We start from the raw sequence: 16,579 nt of genomic DNA, 5'->3' as shown, positions 1-16,579 counted from the left end.
CAGCTACTCAGAAGGCTGAGGTGAGAGAATCACCTGAACTCAGGAAGTCGAGGTTGCAGTGAGCACAAATCACTACTGTACTCTAGCATGGATGACAGAGTGAGACTCTGCCTCCAAAGAAATAAATTTAAATAAATAAATAAAATAGACTTTGTAGTAAGTGGACAAATGTAAGGAAAGTGTTTCCCTGAGTTCTGTGAGCTACTCTAGCAAATTATTTGAACCCAAGAAGGGGGTCTTGGGAACTCCCAATTTATAGAGAGTTGGTCAGAAGTACACGTCACAGTCTGGAACCCGCAAGTGGCATCTCAAGCAGGGACCGGCCTTGTGGGACTAAGCCCTTAACCTGTGGAATCGGATGCTATTTCCAGGTAGATAATGTTGGAATTTAACTGAATTATTGGACGCCCATTTCATGTCTGCTGAAGAAGTGATTGGTGTGTGGAAAATTGCTTGGAGTGTGGGGAAAAAAGCCCCCACACATCTGGTATCGGAAGTGTGGTGTTGAGACTACAGTAGGGAAAAAACACTCCACTGGTGAGTGTGCTTTTCCTTTAGATTGAAAGATTAGTCTGTGTACTTAAAGAGGAAGAGGGTAGGGTGCAGGGACAAAGACAGGTTCCCAAAGATGTGTTAACCTTGAATGTGAAAGAAAGAGAATGATGATCAAAATCTACCTATGTTAACTTAGCAGTCTATGGTATATCCCTAAAAACTGGAAACATTTTAAGTAGTCTAATTTGTCTTTTAAGCTTTAGAGTGGTATTATGAAATTCAAGGAAAGCAAGAAAACTATACTCCAAGAAAACTATAGCAATAACTTTATCTCAAAGTTGTAAATTTTCGGCTGGGCGTGGTGGCTCACACCTGTAATCCCAGCACTTTGGGAGGCCGAGGAGGGCAGATCACTTGAGGCCAAGAGTTTGAGACCAGCCTGGCCAACATGGCAAAACCCCATCTCTACTAAAAACACATAAATTAGCTGGGCATGGTGGCGTGTGTCTGTAGTCCCAGCTACTTGGAAGGCTGAGGCATGGGAATTGCTTGAACTCGGGAGGCAGAGGTCGCAGTAAGCCGTGATCGCATCACTGCACTCCAGTCTGTGCAAGAGAGCAAGATTCCATCTCAAAAAAAAAAAAAAAAAAAAGAAAGCAAAAAGAAAGAAATTGTAAATTTTCAGGAAGTTAGAGAAGTTCCATAATAAAGATGTGATCTCACGTTATGAAAAATCCAACCAATTAAAATATTAGGCAATGGGAATAGGCCACCCATGAGGAGTAGAGTAAGTAAATTTTGCTCTTAACCTACTTGTGTTGTCTTGTTATATCCAAAGCACCGTCCTTTACTTCTCCATATGTGGGCCTTTCACACAGAGCGTGGGTTTGGTTGGCTACGCCTGAGAAAGGTGTTGATTCCAGGGTTGGAACTGCTGTAAAACTATCCAGAGATAAGGCATCTGCAGTAGAACAGAAAAAAATAAAAATAGAGACCAATTTCTGGTTCAAACTATATTGAAGCATAAAGTCTTCCCCTCTTGAGAGACTGAAAAAGTGAAAGTTGACCCACTTCTAGTAACATTTTAACATAAACTCCCTTGATGCCTAATCACAGAGGGTAAAAATGTCAAACGCTTAATTTTGACAAAGCATTTGCGGATGACAGTAATATTAATATATATAAAATAATAATTTTAGTTCTAATAATAATATTTTAAAAGTAATAATTTCAAAAAAGTTTTTTTAAGTGTGGGAGAGGCCAGAAAACCCCCGCCCACTAAGCAACTAGAGGGATTCACAATCTATAGCCAGCAGGCGAAAATCCAGTCCGCTGCCTGTTTTTGTCAAGTTTCACTGTGACCAGGTGTGGTGGCTGACGCCTATAATCCCAGCACTTTAGGAGGCTGAGGTAAGTGGATTGCTTGAGCTCAGGAGTTTCAGACCAGCCTGGGCAACGTTTTTTAGAGTTACAAGTTTTGTAACTCTACAAAAATTACAAAAATTAACTGAGTGTGATGGCATGTGCCTGTAGTCCCAGCTACTTGGGGGGCTAAGGCAGGAGAATCACTTGAGCCCAAGAGGTTGAGGCTGCAGTGAGCCGTGTTTATGCCACTAAGTGACAAAGTGAGACTCTGTCTCAAAAAATAAATAAATAAAATAAAGTTTTACCGGAACACATCCGCACCCATTTGTTCCTATATCGTCCATGGCTGTTGGTGTGATACAACAGTAAAGGTGAGTAATTACAGCAGAAACTAAAATATTTACTATCTGGTCTTTTACACAACAATTTTGCAGCCTCCAGAAGAGAAAAGCATCAGACATGGTCATTAGAACCCATCAAAGACTGGTAGGGGAAATAGGTTGAGATCACAAATCATTTATTAGGGAAAACCATCTTGTTATGTGTGTTTCTGAGTATAGGAGGCAGCAGAGTTTAATAGAAGAAACACAGAGTTTAGAGTCAATCAGAAATTTTTGGTTCAGATCCTGGCTCTGCCACATACCAATTGTGTGATCTTGAATAAATAACTAAGCCACTCTGAGCCTCAGTTTGCTTATGTATAAAGGGACAGATGACCTTAGGCAAATTATTAACTCAATGTTCCTCTGTTTCCTTATCTTTTGAATGGTAATTATATTAACATCTACCTCATAGGGATGTGGTGAGGATTAAATGAGTTAATAGATATGTTAAGAGCATAGAACTGTGTCTGGCACATAGCACTCATTCTCTTTTTTTTTTTTTTTTTTTGAGATGGAGTCTCACTGTGACACCCAGGCTGGAATGTGATGGTGTAATCTCGGCTCACTGCAACCTCCAATTCCCAGGTTCAAGTGATTCTCCTGCCTCAACCTCCCGAGTAGCTGGGACTACAGGTGTGCACCATCATGCCTGACTAATTTTTGTAGTTTTAGTAGAAATGGGGTTTCACCATATTGGCCAGGCTGGTCTCAAACTCCCGACCTCAAGCGATCCGCCCACCTCGGCCTCTCAAAGTGCTGGAATTAAACGCATGAGCAACCACACCTGGCCAGCAAGCACTGTTTAAGTACTCCCACTGTTGGCGGTGGTTATTAAGTTATTGTGAATAATCTCTATAAAGCACTAATCTATATTGCCTGACACAAAATAGACACTCCATTAGAAATAGTTTTTCCTTCTCAAATTTAAATGATCACCAAATCGCTCTACTTTTCTCTTTATTCCTTCTTAAATTTGCTTTGACAATCATTTATTTTGTCATTTCAGAACTAGACATTAATTTTGGCTTTTAACTGCATCCATGTTATGCTGAGAGGTGTCACTACTTTGACCATTTCTTAGAATAAAGCTCTTTCTCTTGGCATTGACTATAAATTTGGCCCACACCCCACTTTTCCTTCTCCAAATATCTCTTCTACTGTATCTGAACCCGAATCCTCTTGTTTTCAAAATGACTTGCCTACCTTTGGCTCTTTTTCACACTTAAGGCTTTTGATTCTTACTTCTCTTCTTATTTTTTTGTTTTGTTTGCTCATGTTACTCTCACCCATTAGAATACTTTTTTGATGCTTTTTGCTTTTCCAAAGCCAACTAATCTTTCAAGGCCAATTCAACTCTAACCTCTTCTATGGAATCATCTTTGACTTCTCTGAGCCCAGGTCTTGTCTCCTTGCTAGTCTGTGACCTACTTTAAGACTTACTCTTTTTTGTTTGTTTGTTTTATAGATGTTGCCCAGGCTGGTCTCGAACTCCTGGGCTCAAGCAATTCACCTGCTGTGGCCTCCCAAGGTGCTGGGATTATGGGCGCGAGCCACCGTGCCTGGCCAGGACTTATTCTTTATCATGCATAATATGGCGCCTTGCACAGAGTAGATACTCAAATATATATTGATTGACTGAATTCAGGGATAAATATCCAAGTATTCAACAATTTTTCCTATGCAAATGTAATAACAACTAGTTATTTTCCCTTTCAAATAGAATTCTACCCCTACTTGTGTCTAAGCAGGTGTAGAAGGGGGGCTTACCCAGCAGAGGTGTGTACCAGCACGTATGTTTCAAGGTCAGGGGTGTCTGATGTATTCTTACTTCTTGACCACCATATAATTTGTGGCAACACTGCTTCTGAACAGAAAACCAACTATTAGTAGCCATCTAAAGGAATGTAACATATATTTCATAATCTACTACCTCCATTTTCAAAGGTAGAAAGAATATCACGAGCCTCAAATGACCCTGTGAGAGACATCAAGAAGAAAATAAATGATGTCAAGTAAAAAAGCTTTCAAGTGTTTGATCAAAAGGTATACATGAGTAAATTATAATTCTTATTTAAAAGTCACAATTTCATAATCTAACAGAATGCTAACATCATCAACTCCAAATAATTGACACTTTGACGTAAACAAAGGCTTTGAGGAAAGAGGTATAGGTGAGGAATAAACTTAGTTACATAATTCTTCATGATACTGCAATTTAAAAAAGTAAAACAGGCTGGGTGCAGTGGTTCATGCCTGTAATCCCAGCACTTTTGGAGGCTGAGGTGGGTGGATCACTTGAGGTCACCAGCCTGACCAACGTGGGGAAACCCCATCTCTACTAAAAATACAAAAATTAGCCAGGTGTGGTGGCATGTGACTGTAATCCCAGCTACTCGGGAGGCTGAGGGAGGAGAACCTCTTGAACCCGGGAGGCAGAGATTGCAGTGAGCTGAGATCGCGCCACTGCACTCCAGCCTGGGCGACAAAGGACAAACCAGGTTTGTGTGTATGTATGTGTACATTTACGAAAATAGCTATCTGTTGCCTCATTTGATAATCTCTTGATAAAAGCAATATATACAGTTCTAAGGTTACTGATACATACTGGATTTAGCTTTCTATTAGAGGATAGCTGTTGATTCACAATTACTACCTAAATACTTTCAAAAAGCTTGCAATTACCAATTTTTCTTGAAGAGGTTGTTGAATTGCATCTGTGCAGGACAGGGAATCATAGTGAGGAAATTCCTCATCTAAAAAGCTCTGTGAAGAGAAAATGGTAGAGTGTATTCAAAGACAGAATGATGAAAGGGTCAAAGATCCCAAACATATTAGACTTAATAGAAGATATGACACTACCTAAAGTGGGTGAAATTGACAAGTTTTTTATCTTGTATTCTACTCCAAGGGAACACATTTGTAATTGTAAACCTCCTATTGTGTTTTCCCCATTACTTGATCTAGGAATGAAATCCGAAGATCAGGAACAAGAAACTGAATGGCTTTGTCATTGAAATCTTGAGGCAGAGGCTAAGGAAGCTTGTTAGAGATGTAACTCAGAGTAGTGAAAATGGTGTCTGTGGAAATTTGATAGCTATGAAATTATTGCCTTAATCCAAGAGGTAGATTCACATCTATCATAGTTATATTATAATAGAAAATGTTGTTGGTGTTCTTGAGATGATTAAAGCATCTTTAGATATGGAGGTTTTTCCAGCTCAACTTACTGCAGAGGGCTTTTTAGGCACTCTGCCTAGCTTCATTTTTTTTTTTCCTGGTTTAACAGATGTGTCTGCATTATGCCCTGGAAACAGATACATGCAAATATCACCCTTCTTTCTTTCCTCCTCTATCATCTTCCTCCAGTGCCAACCTTGCTGCTTTGCTGTTCCCTTATGTTCTTCATTTCTGAACAAAAAGGAGATTCACCAACTATCATAAGGGAAGGAAATACACTTAACTCTACCAGGGATATCTTAAGATGACCCATACAGAAAGAAATGGAAAGTTTAATTTAAATATGAGAGAGAAAAAAGAGACAGTAACTATCAAAGCCTATTCAAGAATACTCAAAATTTCAGCATATTATAAATTGAACGATATGCCCTTACTATCAGAAAGGAGGTCCCCAAGACTGAAAAACTGGCTCTTTGCTAATGGATACAGCGGTGGGGCAAAGAAAATTCTGAAATGCTTCCTCTTTAGAAGATATTGTCAGTAGCCACTCACTAACGTAAGATCTCCTTTCTTGTTTTGCTGAATATTTAAGTGCACAAGAGAACAAAGTACACCAAAACATTTTCTTCTAAACTGGTTAACTTAATGATTAAAGTCATTGTCTGTTATAAATTAGCTTCAAAACCTTACATGAATTGAACATTTTCCTCTACAGGAACTGAACATATATCAGAGATATCTTACCTGAAACAGCAAGCCATGGTGTTCCTCTTCAATTAACCTCTTTTGAAGTGACTCAATTGTTGCTACAAAGAGAATTTATAACCAGCTCAATATGGCCATTTTTATTTAATTAATTTATTTATTTCGAGACAGGGTCTGGCTCTGTTGCCCAGATTGGAGTGCAGTGGCATGATCTCACCTCACTGCAAACTCTGCCTCCTGGGCTGAAGTCGTCCTCCTGTCTCAACCTCCCAACCTCCATGTGCCTGGAATTACAGGCACATGCCACCGCACTCAGCTAATTTTGGTATTTTTTGTAGAGATGGGTTTCACCATGTGGTCTAGACTGGTCTCAGACTCCTGAGTTCAGGTGATCCACCCACCCGGGCCTCCCACAGTGCTGGGACTACAGGCATGAGCCACTGTGCCCAGTATCAGCATATTTAGCCTTGTCTTCCTTAATTCATTTCATTGCTTCATAAACTTTTGATGGCTTTAAATTTGGGGCCTGAAGAAAAGAAAATAATGATTTCTGAGAATGGCACTCTGAACTTATGACTCGGGAAAAATGGAAAAGCAGGCTAGAACAGATAAGCCATTATCTCCCTTGGGTATTTAAATTTTACTTTGATAGATACTTGTGAATTGTCTTCTAGAAGTGAGTCACAGAATTGTCTAATCTTAAGAATACACCTTAGACCTGGTGCAGTGGCTCACACCTGTAATCCCAGCTCTTTGAGAGGCCGAGGTGGGTGGGTCATTTCAGGCCAGTACTTTGAGACTAGCCTGGCCAACATGGCAAAATCCCATATCTACTAAAAAAAAACATATGAAAATTAGCTGGGTGTGGTGGTGTGTGCCTGTAATCCTAGCTGCTCGGAAGGCTGAGGCAGGAAAATCGCTTGAACCTGGGAGGTGAAGGTTACAGTGAGCCAAGATCATGCCACTGCACTCCAGCCTGGGCAACAGAGCGAGATTCCCTCTCAAATAAATACATACATACATACATACATAAATACATAAATAAATAATACATCTTAGAGGTCATTCAGTCTGACCTCCTACTGATAAAGAAATCCTCTCTCCAATAAGCCTCCGCTTGAGCCCTCAAATTATAGCCCTAGGATCCCAGAATCCTACAAGTAGACCTCAGATCATGAGAACACTGATGTGCAGAGGATTGAAAAGGTAATTGGTAAGTCATGGAACTGAGATTAGACTCATGGAACAGAGCTTAACTCAGGGTATCATTCAGTGAAACTAAAAATATTTGTTTTTCTGCTTAAGTAAAATCTCCAAAGGTCTTATGCCTGGAATAATGGAAATGGGGAAAAGTACCTAATATTTAACTAGCTCTTTGATGTACATAAGAACACATTATTTATTTGACAAATCCTACTCTCTGGAACATAGCCAAAACCGGAAAATAAACCCAAATCTTTTGAACAACTAGAATAGATACTGATATTTATGCCCTTTATTCACGTGGCAAATCTCACACTTCGACTTGGGCAGAGGGCTCTGGGTGTATACATAATTCTCAGCAGTTTGACGGCCTTCTCAGCCCACAGAAGATTAAAAGCAAAACTTAAACAAGGATAAGGAGCTCTATGGAAGCATATTAATAGCTACCGCTTTTTTAAAAAAATCAGTAACAGCCAGGAAAATTATTAACAGCAGATAATCTGGCATCCAAAATATATAGAAATCTGGTGCTGCTTATTTTATAAACCAACTGTTTTATATCTTAATAGCCTGAAGAAATTCTGAGTCATGAGCATAATGCTAATGAAAAGAAGTACATAATCTAATTTTTAAATTTTTTTCAGGAAAAAAGGCTCTAAAAGCTTCAATTAGGTAGGAAATTACCTATGTAAATTTTTTATTTTATAGGACTATTGTTTTGGTAAAAATAACTTATTTCTCAATCAAGCTTGACATAGTGTTACTAGGACCACTATGAGCAAAACAGATGTTTGTTTTTCAAACATCTCCCTTACATAGGAAGCAAAGCATATTTTTAAAAATGTATTTCTAGGCTGGGTGTGGTGGCTCACGCCTGCAATCCCAGCACTTTAGGAGGCCGAGGCAGGCGGGTCACCTGAGGTCAGGAGTTTGAGACCAGCCTGACCAACATGGTGAAACCCTGTCTCTACTAAAAATACAAAAAAATTAGCCAGGAATGGTAGCACACACCTATAATCCCACCTACTTGGGAGGCTGAGGCAGGAGAATTGCTTGAGCCCGGGAGGTGGAGGTTGCAGTGAGCCAAGATCAAGCCACTGCACTCCAGCTCTTGGTCACAGAGCAAGACTCCATCTCAGGGGGGAAGAAATGTATTTCTAACCTACAAAAGTCATTTAAAATTTATTTCTTATTAATACTTAGGACTCTGTTAAAGATGAAAATTTTTAAAAATTCTGTCTTAACTGTATTAAGAAGGAAGGCCCTGTCTTCCTTCTGACCTATGTTTAAAAAATAGAAACCAAAGCTATAAGAAGTGGCCATGGTGTGCTTCTGAAGGTCGTGTATCTCCAAAATACAAATTCAGAATAATGTCTTACAATTGCCAATGAAGCCGTGTTTCAGAAGCAATGATGAGTTAGTATAAGATTGTCTAAATTGCCCATCTGCTTGCTCACCAGGCAATCTTGGTTTTAGAAACAGTCTATCTTGAAGCATTCAAATTGAAAGCCTTATTTCAACAGATGTTTTGTGCAATGTGTAGCAACTATTTCCATATTTTCCACATGGCAAAACAAGTTGGCTTATGACCACAATTTGCATTCACCTTTGCATTCTGCTTTACATGTTTGGAGTTGGACCTGTAATGCCTCTAGAACAAATATATGCTTCATATAGAAGGAGGTAAAACAATGGCCACTGTATCCCCTGCTGTTGCCATCTGCCATGTAGGATGGGACCAGGTGTCTTGGATGCATTGCCTCTGAAGAAAGTTGAGACAAAGCAACTTTCCAAATGACTATGCAATGAGGTCTCAGGCAAAGGCCCCACAATTAATTGGCTGTTGAAAATGAAAATTATAACATTATTAGAGCCGTAATCATGTTAGCTATCAATGATGGATGACATTTTATAGAGTACAGGACTTGTATAATACTATCTATATGTTACTGGAAAAAAAACCTCATGTTCTGTAAAATTGTATATTAAAAATATCAGGGTTCATTAAAGAACCCCAGACTAAGATCAACTATTCATAGCACATATCTGTCGAAGGACTTATATCCAATAATAAAAGGACAGAAAACTTAATTTTAAAATGGGCAAAAGACTTAGACACTTCACAAAGAAGATATACAATGGCCAATCAGCACATGAAAAAGGGCCCAACATCATTACATCTAAAAAACATATATTAAAATCACAATGAAATACCCATTTAGTAGAGTGGCTAAAATGACAAAGATTGACACTACCAAATACTGAAGATGTGGAACACTTAGAACCTCCCACACTGCTGGTAGGAGCGTTAAATGCTATCAACACTCTTGAAAACTGTTTGACAGTTTCTCAAAAAGTGAGAGTCACAGCTATGCTATGACCTAACAATTTTACTCCTAGATATTTATTCTAGGTGACATGAAAACTTATGTGCACACAAAGACTTGTACACAGACCTTCATAGCAGCTTTGTTCATTGTAACCCCAAACTGCATATACTGCAGATATCCAACAACAGCAGAAAAACCAATCAAATTTTGGAATATTCATACAAGGAAATACAACTCAACAATAAAAAAAAATACTGCTAAGAAATATAACATAATCCCATTATGCTGACAGGAAAAAGACCAACACACAAAAAAGTACATACTGTGTAACTGAGTTCTAGAACAGGCTAAGCTATCAGACCAGTGGTTGTTCCTCAGGGTGCTAGAGGTGGGGGTGGGGCATTGACTGGGAAGTTGCACAAGGGAAGTTTCTGGGGTGATAGAAATTCTGTGTTTTGATGTGTATTTTTCTACCTAGTTGAATAGCATACTCGAGATCTGAACATTTTATGACATGTTAAATACACTAATAAAAAAGAAGTTAAAAGTATAAGAACAATATAATGCAGGGATTATGAAATAGGGTTAGGAAGAAACCACTAAAAAAATACAGGCAGCCGGGCAGAGAGGCTCATGCCTGTAATCCCAAAACTTTGGGAGGCTGAGGCAGGAGGATTGCTTGAGCCCAGGAGTTTGAGACCAGCCTAGGCAACATTGTGAGATCCTATCTTTACAAAAATTTTAAAAATTAGCCAGGCATAGTGGTGCTCACATATAGTCCTAGCTACTCAGGAGGCTGAGGCAGGAGGATCACTTGAGCCCAGGAGGCTGAGGCTACAGTGAGCCATGATCCCACCACTATAGTCCAGCCTGGGTGACAGAACAAGATCCTGTCTCAAAATAATATAATAATAATAACAACAACATCTATCTGTCTACCTACCTACTTACCTATCTGTATGTATGCACAACATTGTAACCAGAGTACTAACAAACACAATTATTGAATTATTAGTACTAAGAAGATCCCATGCATCATCAGACATGCGTCTTTCAATGCCTCACAGGATATTAGAAATACACAAAAACAAGAGTGTGGAAATGCTGGTGATGCTTTCACTAGAACAGTGTTGGTGGGGTGAGAAGCAAATGCAGATGGAGACAGCGAGGCTAACAAGGTGAACACAGGAAGGAGTAGGATTGGACACAGACCATGGCTCTACAAGGCTGGGGCAGAGCCCAGACTGGCTCTGGGGAGGGAGGCCCAGGTGCAGACACTTATTTTTAATTTTCTCAAAATAAAGCTGAAAGGGTTCCTGTTGCCTGTTCAGCAGCCAAGCTAAGGGCTTTTTCCTTTCCTGAGGAAGGTGAGAGTTCTATTCCTACCAATCCAGATCCAAGTCCCAAGAAAATCGTGAATGAAACAATATAACTTCTATACTATATAACCACAGCATTTCCCATTTACAAATCACAAATGAGATGATTCATGTTATAGAAACGTGTTCCAGCAGAACACACATATCAACTATGGCCAAGCGTTAGCTACTATTTTGCATTTATTATGTTATTTATATAATTCACAACAACTACATTTAACAGAAGAGGATACTGAAGCTCAGAGAGGCAATGTGATTTGCTCAACTTTACCCAGCCACTCTTTTGTAGACTTTGAGTGAGAACACAGGTTTGTTAATTTCAAATCCCATGTTCTTAATCGTTATACTATACTTCCCAGATTACTTCTCCATATCTGCATTTTTCATTTGGGAAAACTTGGGTCCCTATCCCATCAGAGTTGTTGAGCAAGCCATATCTGGCTTTGGTTTTCTCCTTGGCCGTCATCCCAAAACCTTCTGTCTTTAAGTATCTCAATCACCTGGATCCCTGCGCCCGCCTTCTTTGGCTCATTTCCCTCCTGTTTACTGACTGCTTAGGACACGGCTTTCATCTTGAATCCATGCTCCAAGCCCTAAGGGTTTTACCTCTCCCATACCTCCTGCCCTCCATGCTAAGAATAGCAAGCTAGAAGAGTGTTTGCAGTGATATCATCTAGGTGAAAGCCTCCTCTAAATGATGAAGTTCTTATTTGAACATAAGAAATTATGCCATATTGGAGCTTCCCAGGATCTGTCTTCAAGCAAAAATTTGTGATTCTTAAAGGTAATTCTCTCATTGTCTGTTAGAGGACTGACTCCATAAAGATTTTATGTCAGATGGGAACAAGAGATGGTGAATAGTAAGGGGGTGATAGTTTTGGATTGTATCAATTAGTCCATGATTTCTGTACATAAGATTCACCCTAATATGTTATATACACATCCTATAAGCTTTTAAACATTTCCTTTGTAGATGAATTCATGTCCTTTGTAGTGACATGGATGAAGCTGGAAACCATCATTCTGAGCAAACTATTGCAAGGACAGAAAACCAAACTCCACATATTGTTACTCATAGGTGGGAACTGAACAATGAGAATACTTGGACACAGGGTGGGGAACATCACACAGTGGGGACTGTCGTGGGGTGGGGGATGGGGGAAGGATAGCATTAGGAGAAATAACTAATGTAAATCACGAGTTAAGGGGTGCAGCACACCAACACGGCATATGTATACATATGTAACAAACCTGCACATTGCACACATGCACCCTAGAACTTAAAGCATAATAAAAAAATTTCCCTTTTAAAGCAAACACCAATTATAATCCAGTCAAGTGTATATTAACAAGATACTGAGATATAAACAAAGTTTAGACGCAGAAGAAGGAAAATATATCAGTGACCTTTCAAGCAGTTGAACCGTTTTCACGGCACATTTCTTGAAGGACATCATGCACATGAATTGCCTTATAAATCACTCCAGTTCTGATGGCAATTGAAAACTTGAACAATATTATTTATTCAAGATAAAGTTCAGGATTTCTGATCAAATGTCATATATAAATTTCCAGTGCTAGTGTGAACATTATGCACACTGATCTGAACATTTGGACAAACCAGCTGCATCCCCACCCAACGTGCTGATGCAACTTAGATGGATCAGAAAACAATTGTCTGAAATACTTTGTGAATTTATTAAACTAGCCAGAGAGTTTCAGAAAAGCTAAATAGATATAAATATGTTTTGTTTTCTGACTCAGAATCAGATGTCTGACTCAGAACTCAAACAGCACGGGGTGGCAGTGGTCACGGTGGGATGTGCGTGGACGTGTTTGTGTGATAACTGTACTCACTGACATTTGTTCGCAGTCTATCTGGAACATCTGCTACATAGACCGTTTTGAAAATATGTGCTATCTAAATTTCCCTCTTCTTTCAAAGATTGAATTTAAAGGGCATTGTTAGAAAGATCATAAGCAAATGGTCATACGAGCAAAATCCTGATTTCTACGGGTTTTTTGGGCAGCAAAAGATACAAGTAACAAGTAAGGGATTTCATAAATCTGGACAGGTTATAAATAACTCAAGACAGAAAGGAAGTGTCCACTTTACTTTATCCAGGCAGAAAAAAATACACGTATTAACCCAGGGCAGCTTTCATATTTGGCTTTTAAGTGTATTTGAATCTATTATGCTGTGAAGATAAACTGGGAAGACAGCAATAGCAAGTTCATAATATCAAGAACGTGTACTTTGGGATAAGTTAGAAAAGTTAGCTCTTCTAAGAAAATACTGCAAGAAAATCGTAGTGAGGAAGGGGAACAAATTCTTAGCAGTTTATAAGACTCAGATTTAATATTGATTTAATCAAAAGCCAAACTGGAGCAAAAGAATAGTCCTGGGCACAGTGTCTAAAGCAGACACACCTCAAACCAACTTTGGAATGCCTGATGATTCATGTCTCAACATGAACAGTTCTAATCACAAGGGAACCTTCTCCAGTGCCCTCTGAGCAGTAGTAAAATAATACATAGACTATGCAATTTAAAGACTGCCTTGCCAGCCTAACAGAGTGAATCACAATATTTAGAATTATTGAAAACTGGCAACTTCATAAAGGTTTAAAAATTATGACAATAACATATTGAATAACCGTTGCTATTTTGACATTTTATTTATTTATTTATTCGTAATTTTTGTAGAGACGGGGTTTTGCCACGTTATCCAGGCTGGTCTCAAACTCCTGAGCTCAAGCAATCTGCCCACCTCGGCCTCCCAAAATGCTGGGATTACAGGGGTGAGCCATCGTGCCCGGCAAACCATTGCTATTTTAAAACTAGACTATTTCTTAAACTCCTCAATAGCTTTCTCAGATAATAGTAGAAAGGGCACTATAAATCCAAAACAAGCACAAGTCTGAAATTTTTCATCTCTAGCCTACCTTGAGCTTATATTTAATTGTTTATTTCTCAAACCAAATAACTTTCTATAAAAAGAGCATTTATACTGCTAGAACAAGAAACTGGCTGAACAAAAGCAATTGTCTGATAAATGACTAAATAAGTAAGGTTTATTTTTACCATATTATGTTTCTAGAATGAAACAATTTTATAGCTAATCTGACATGTGTAATGTGACAATTGTCTTCTCACATAAATCTCTGGTAAATGTTTATACACTTTTGGGTAATACAGAAAAATGACAAATATTCCAATTTTTAAAATGCAAAATATGTATGTAGAGAATGCATTAAAACTTTAAAATAATTTTCACGCATGTTTGATATTTTGATAAACATTGAATTCATAATTATTTTGCCCAATCCCCCAAAATTACCAAAGAAAATAGATGGGCAAGGCCTTTTCTACCATATGAGAGGAAAAAACTAGCTAATAAAATCAGAGAATAATATATAACAACTCACAAGTTCAAATATACCATGCATACTAGATTTTTCTCCTTGTTTACTTTTAGAAATTTTGAGAAGTTTTATTTAATTTTAAAAGAAAAAAAGAGCCACAGACAAAACCAGCTTATAATAAAAAAGCAAAAAGGGAAGTTAATGGTTAAACCCATGCATGCACCTAGCTACTCAGCAAACCTCTCTCTGAAAGCCTCACAATATTGCCTTCTCAAACCATTTCATTGTCATAAATTCAGGAATAATATCCTAGCTGTAATCTAGAAAAACATCTGGAGTCCTATGCCCCACCTCAGGGTGAACAAAAACTGGGGCATAAATGAATATTTGCTACTCACTCTTCAGTTTCCTTGTCTTCTGCTGAAGTGCCTGGCAAGTGTTCGATAATTCAGTATTTATAGTTTGAAGTTTCCGTTGTTCCGAAATTGCTTCCTCTAATTTATGCAGTAAAGACGTAGCTTTTTCACTGGCAGAGTGAGCTTCTCGATCTCGATCCTTGCCCTGGATATGGACAGTTAGTACTGGGTTGTAGCAGTGTGGCCAGGAAAGAAAGCAATGGAGTGCTCACTCTTGTGATGCAGGCGAAACTGAAAATGTGTTTTTCTTCTCAGGGAAGTGATAAGCCTCTCCTGAACTTCTGCAATTCTGTGTTTGCATGGGCTTGGTATGCCTGAGCTATTTCTACAGCGGTTGAAGTCCTGATATGTCAAGTTGCCTCTTTCTGCAGAGTCGCCTCTTTCATCAGCAGGCTGTTGACACCGCCTCTCTCACAACTCCCCCTTTACTTCCTCTGCTCACTGTTAGTCGCTAGGGACTGAACTTGCAGTTCCTCTTTGCTTTCTTTTTTGTTTGTTGTTGTTGTTCCTCCTCCATTTTTATTTCATGGTTTGCAGGGCATCTAAGGAGATGTCCCCTGAATCTAACGTAGCCATGAGCCACCCTACCTGCTCCTTCGCATCCTCCAGCCATTGGCTGGCTGCTTGGAGTCTCTTCCTAAGGATGCCTTCCTGGTTGACAGCATCTTCTTGCAGTTGTTTAATGGCTTCTAGTTGTTTCTGACTGGAGTTAAAAAAAAAAAAAGTCCAAACCACAAGTCGTCAGTGACATTTCAACTAAGAGTCACCCTGTGAAACTGTGACAAATTCAAACTTAACACCACTTCCTTAGAGATCAGAGGAAAAAGTGAAAGTATTTACATATAAATGCTTCACAAATATAAAATCTTAAGCAAAGCGTATTGGTCGCTTAGCCTGACACCCTCACTTTACAGATAAGGACTTCCAGTTTCATCTTTTACATTGGTGTGTTCGGTTCCCACCCATTGCATTCATAGCACTTAACATCAGTTGCCAGTTGCTCAGAAGATGGCTCTACAATGAGGTCAGGGTGACAGGTGCAATATTTACACATCACAGCTAGCTTTTACAGAAAAAGAAAGGAATGGGGTGAAGGTGAGGGGGAGGGAAAAGAAAAGGAAAGAGAACTTTGTTTCATGACCTTAAACTTTCTCCTTAAGGGTTGCCAATCATAGTATAAACACGTGCCACGAGCACAGGAAGGACCGCCCCCAGGCACAGATGAAAGCTGGCGGTTGATATTTCTACTTTAGTCCTCTCTTTGCTGAAGCTCTTCTCCCCACCACCCTTCCCCACCACAGATCTCATGGTGCCATTACATTACACCTCATTTGGGTCCAATTCTATAGAACATGTAAAAATGCACTTACTCTCTGTTCGCAGATGAGATTATTTAATGTGTGTTACATGCCAGCACATCAATGATTATCTGGAAACAATTTGACTTGAATATGGACCTTAACTCAAAGTGGTGATAAATGTTGGGAGTTGCAAAACAACAAGGAAGACATCGTCAGCTGTAGGCCTTGTGCGTGCCTCTCAAACGTTAACATTTAGTCAGAATGCCACAGCACGCTGGCACAAATCCAGCCCTGGTTTCAAGACGGACCACGTGAGAGGCAAGAATGTTCCCACAGAATGCTTACCATGCTGGTAAACAAGTAAACAAAATCCTAAGCAAAAATAAAAGCTGCCTACATCACCACACATTCCACTGAGCATCCTTCAATAGCTTATAGTTGTCACTCTCTCTCTCTCTCT

At 39.1% G+C, this 16,579-nt stretch overlaps 1 protein-coding gene across 10 annotated transcripts in view; it reads right to left on the bottom strand.

Annotated features, from left to right (window-relative positions):
- IRAG2 (inositol 1,4,5-triphosphate receptor associated 2) overlaps window positions 1–16,579 on the bottom strand; it is a 113,728-nt gene that overhangs the window by 40,741 nt on the left and 56,408 nt on the right. Inside the window, exons 18-23 of one of the 10 annotated variants that reach the window (XM_073020553.1) lie at window positions 15,407–15,521; window positions 14,801–14,963; window positions 6,165–6,226; window positions 4,926–5,006; window positions 4,011–4,107; window positions 1,309–1,456 (exon numbers count right to left, since the gene is read on the bottom strand). In XM_073020553.1, coding sequence (XP_072876654.1) covers window positions 1,309–1,456; window positions 4,011–4,107; window positions 4,926–5,006; window positions 6,165–6,226; window positions 14,801–14,963; window positions 15,407–15,521 — 666 coding nt within the window. Of the gene's footprint in view, window positions 1–1,308; window positions 1,457–4,010; window positions 4,108–4,925; window positions 5,007–6,164; window positions 6,227–14,800; window positions 15,052–15,406; window positions 15,522–16,579 lie in introns of those variants that run through there. The other 9 variants (XM_037990252.2, XM_073020554.1, XM_073020555.1 and 6 more) reach the window with 9 other exon arrangements.

Source organism: Chlorocebus sabaeus, chromosome 11, assembly GCF_047675955.1.
Source record: "Chlorocebus sabaeus isolate Y175 chromosome 11, mChlSab1.0.hap1, whole genome shotgun sequence".
NCBI classification, from domain to species: domain Eukaryota; kingdom Metazoa; phylum Chordata; class Mammalia; order Primates; family Cercopithecidae; genus Chlorocebus; species Chlorocebus sabaeus.
Note: the sequence above shows the minus strand (reverse complement) of the source record. Positions and strands in the feature narration are given on the sequence as shown.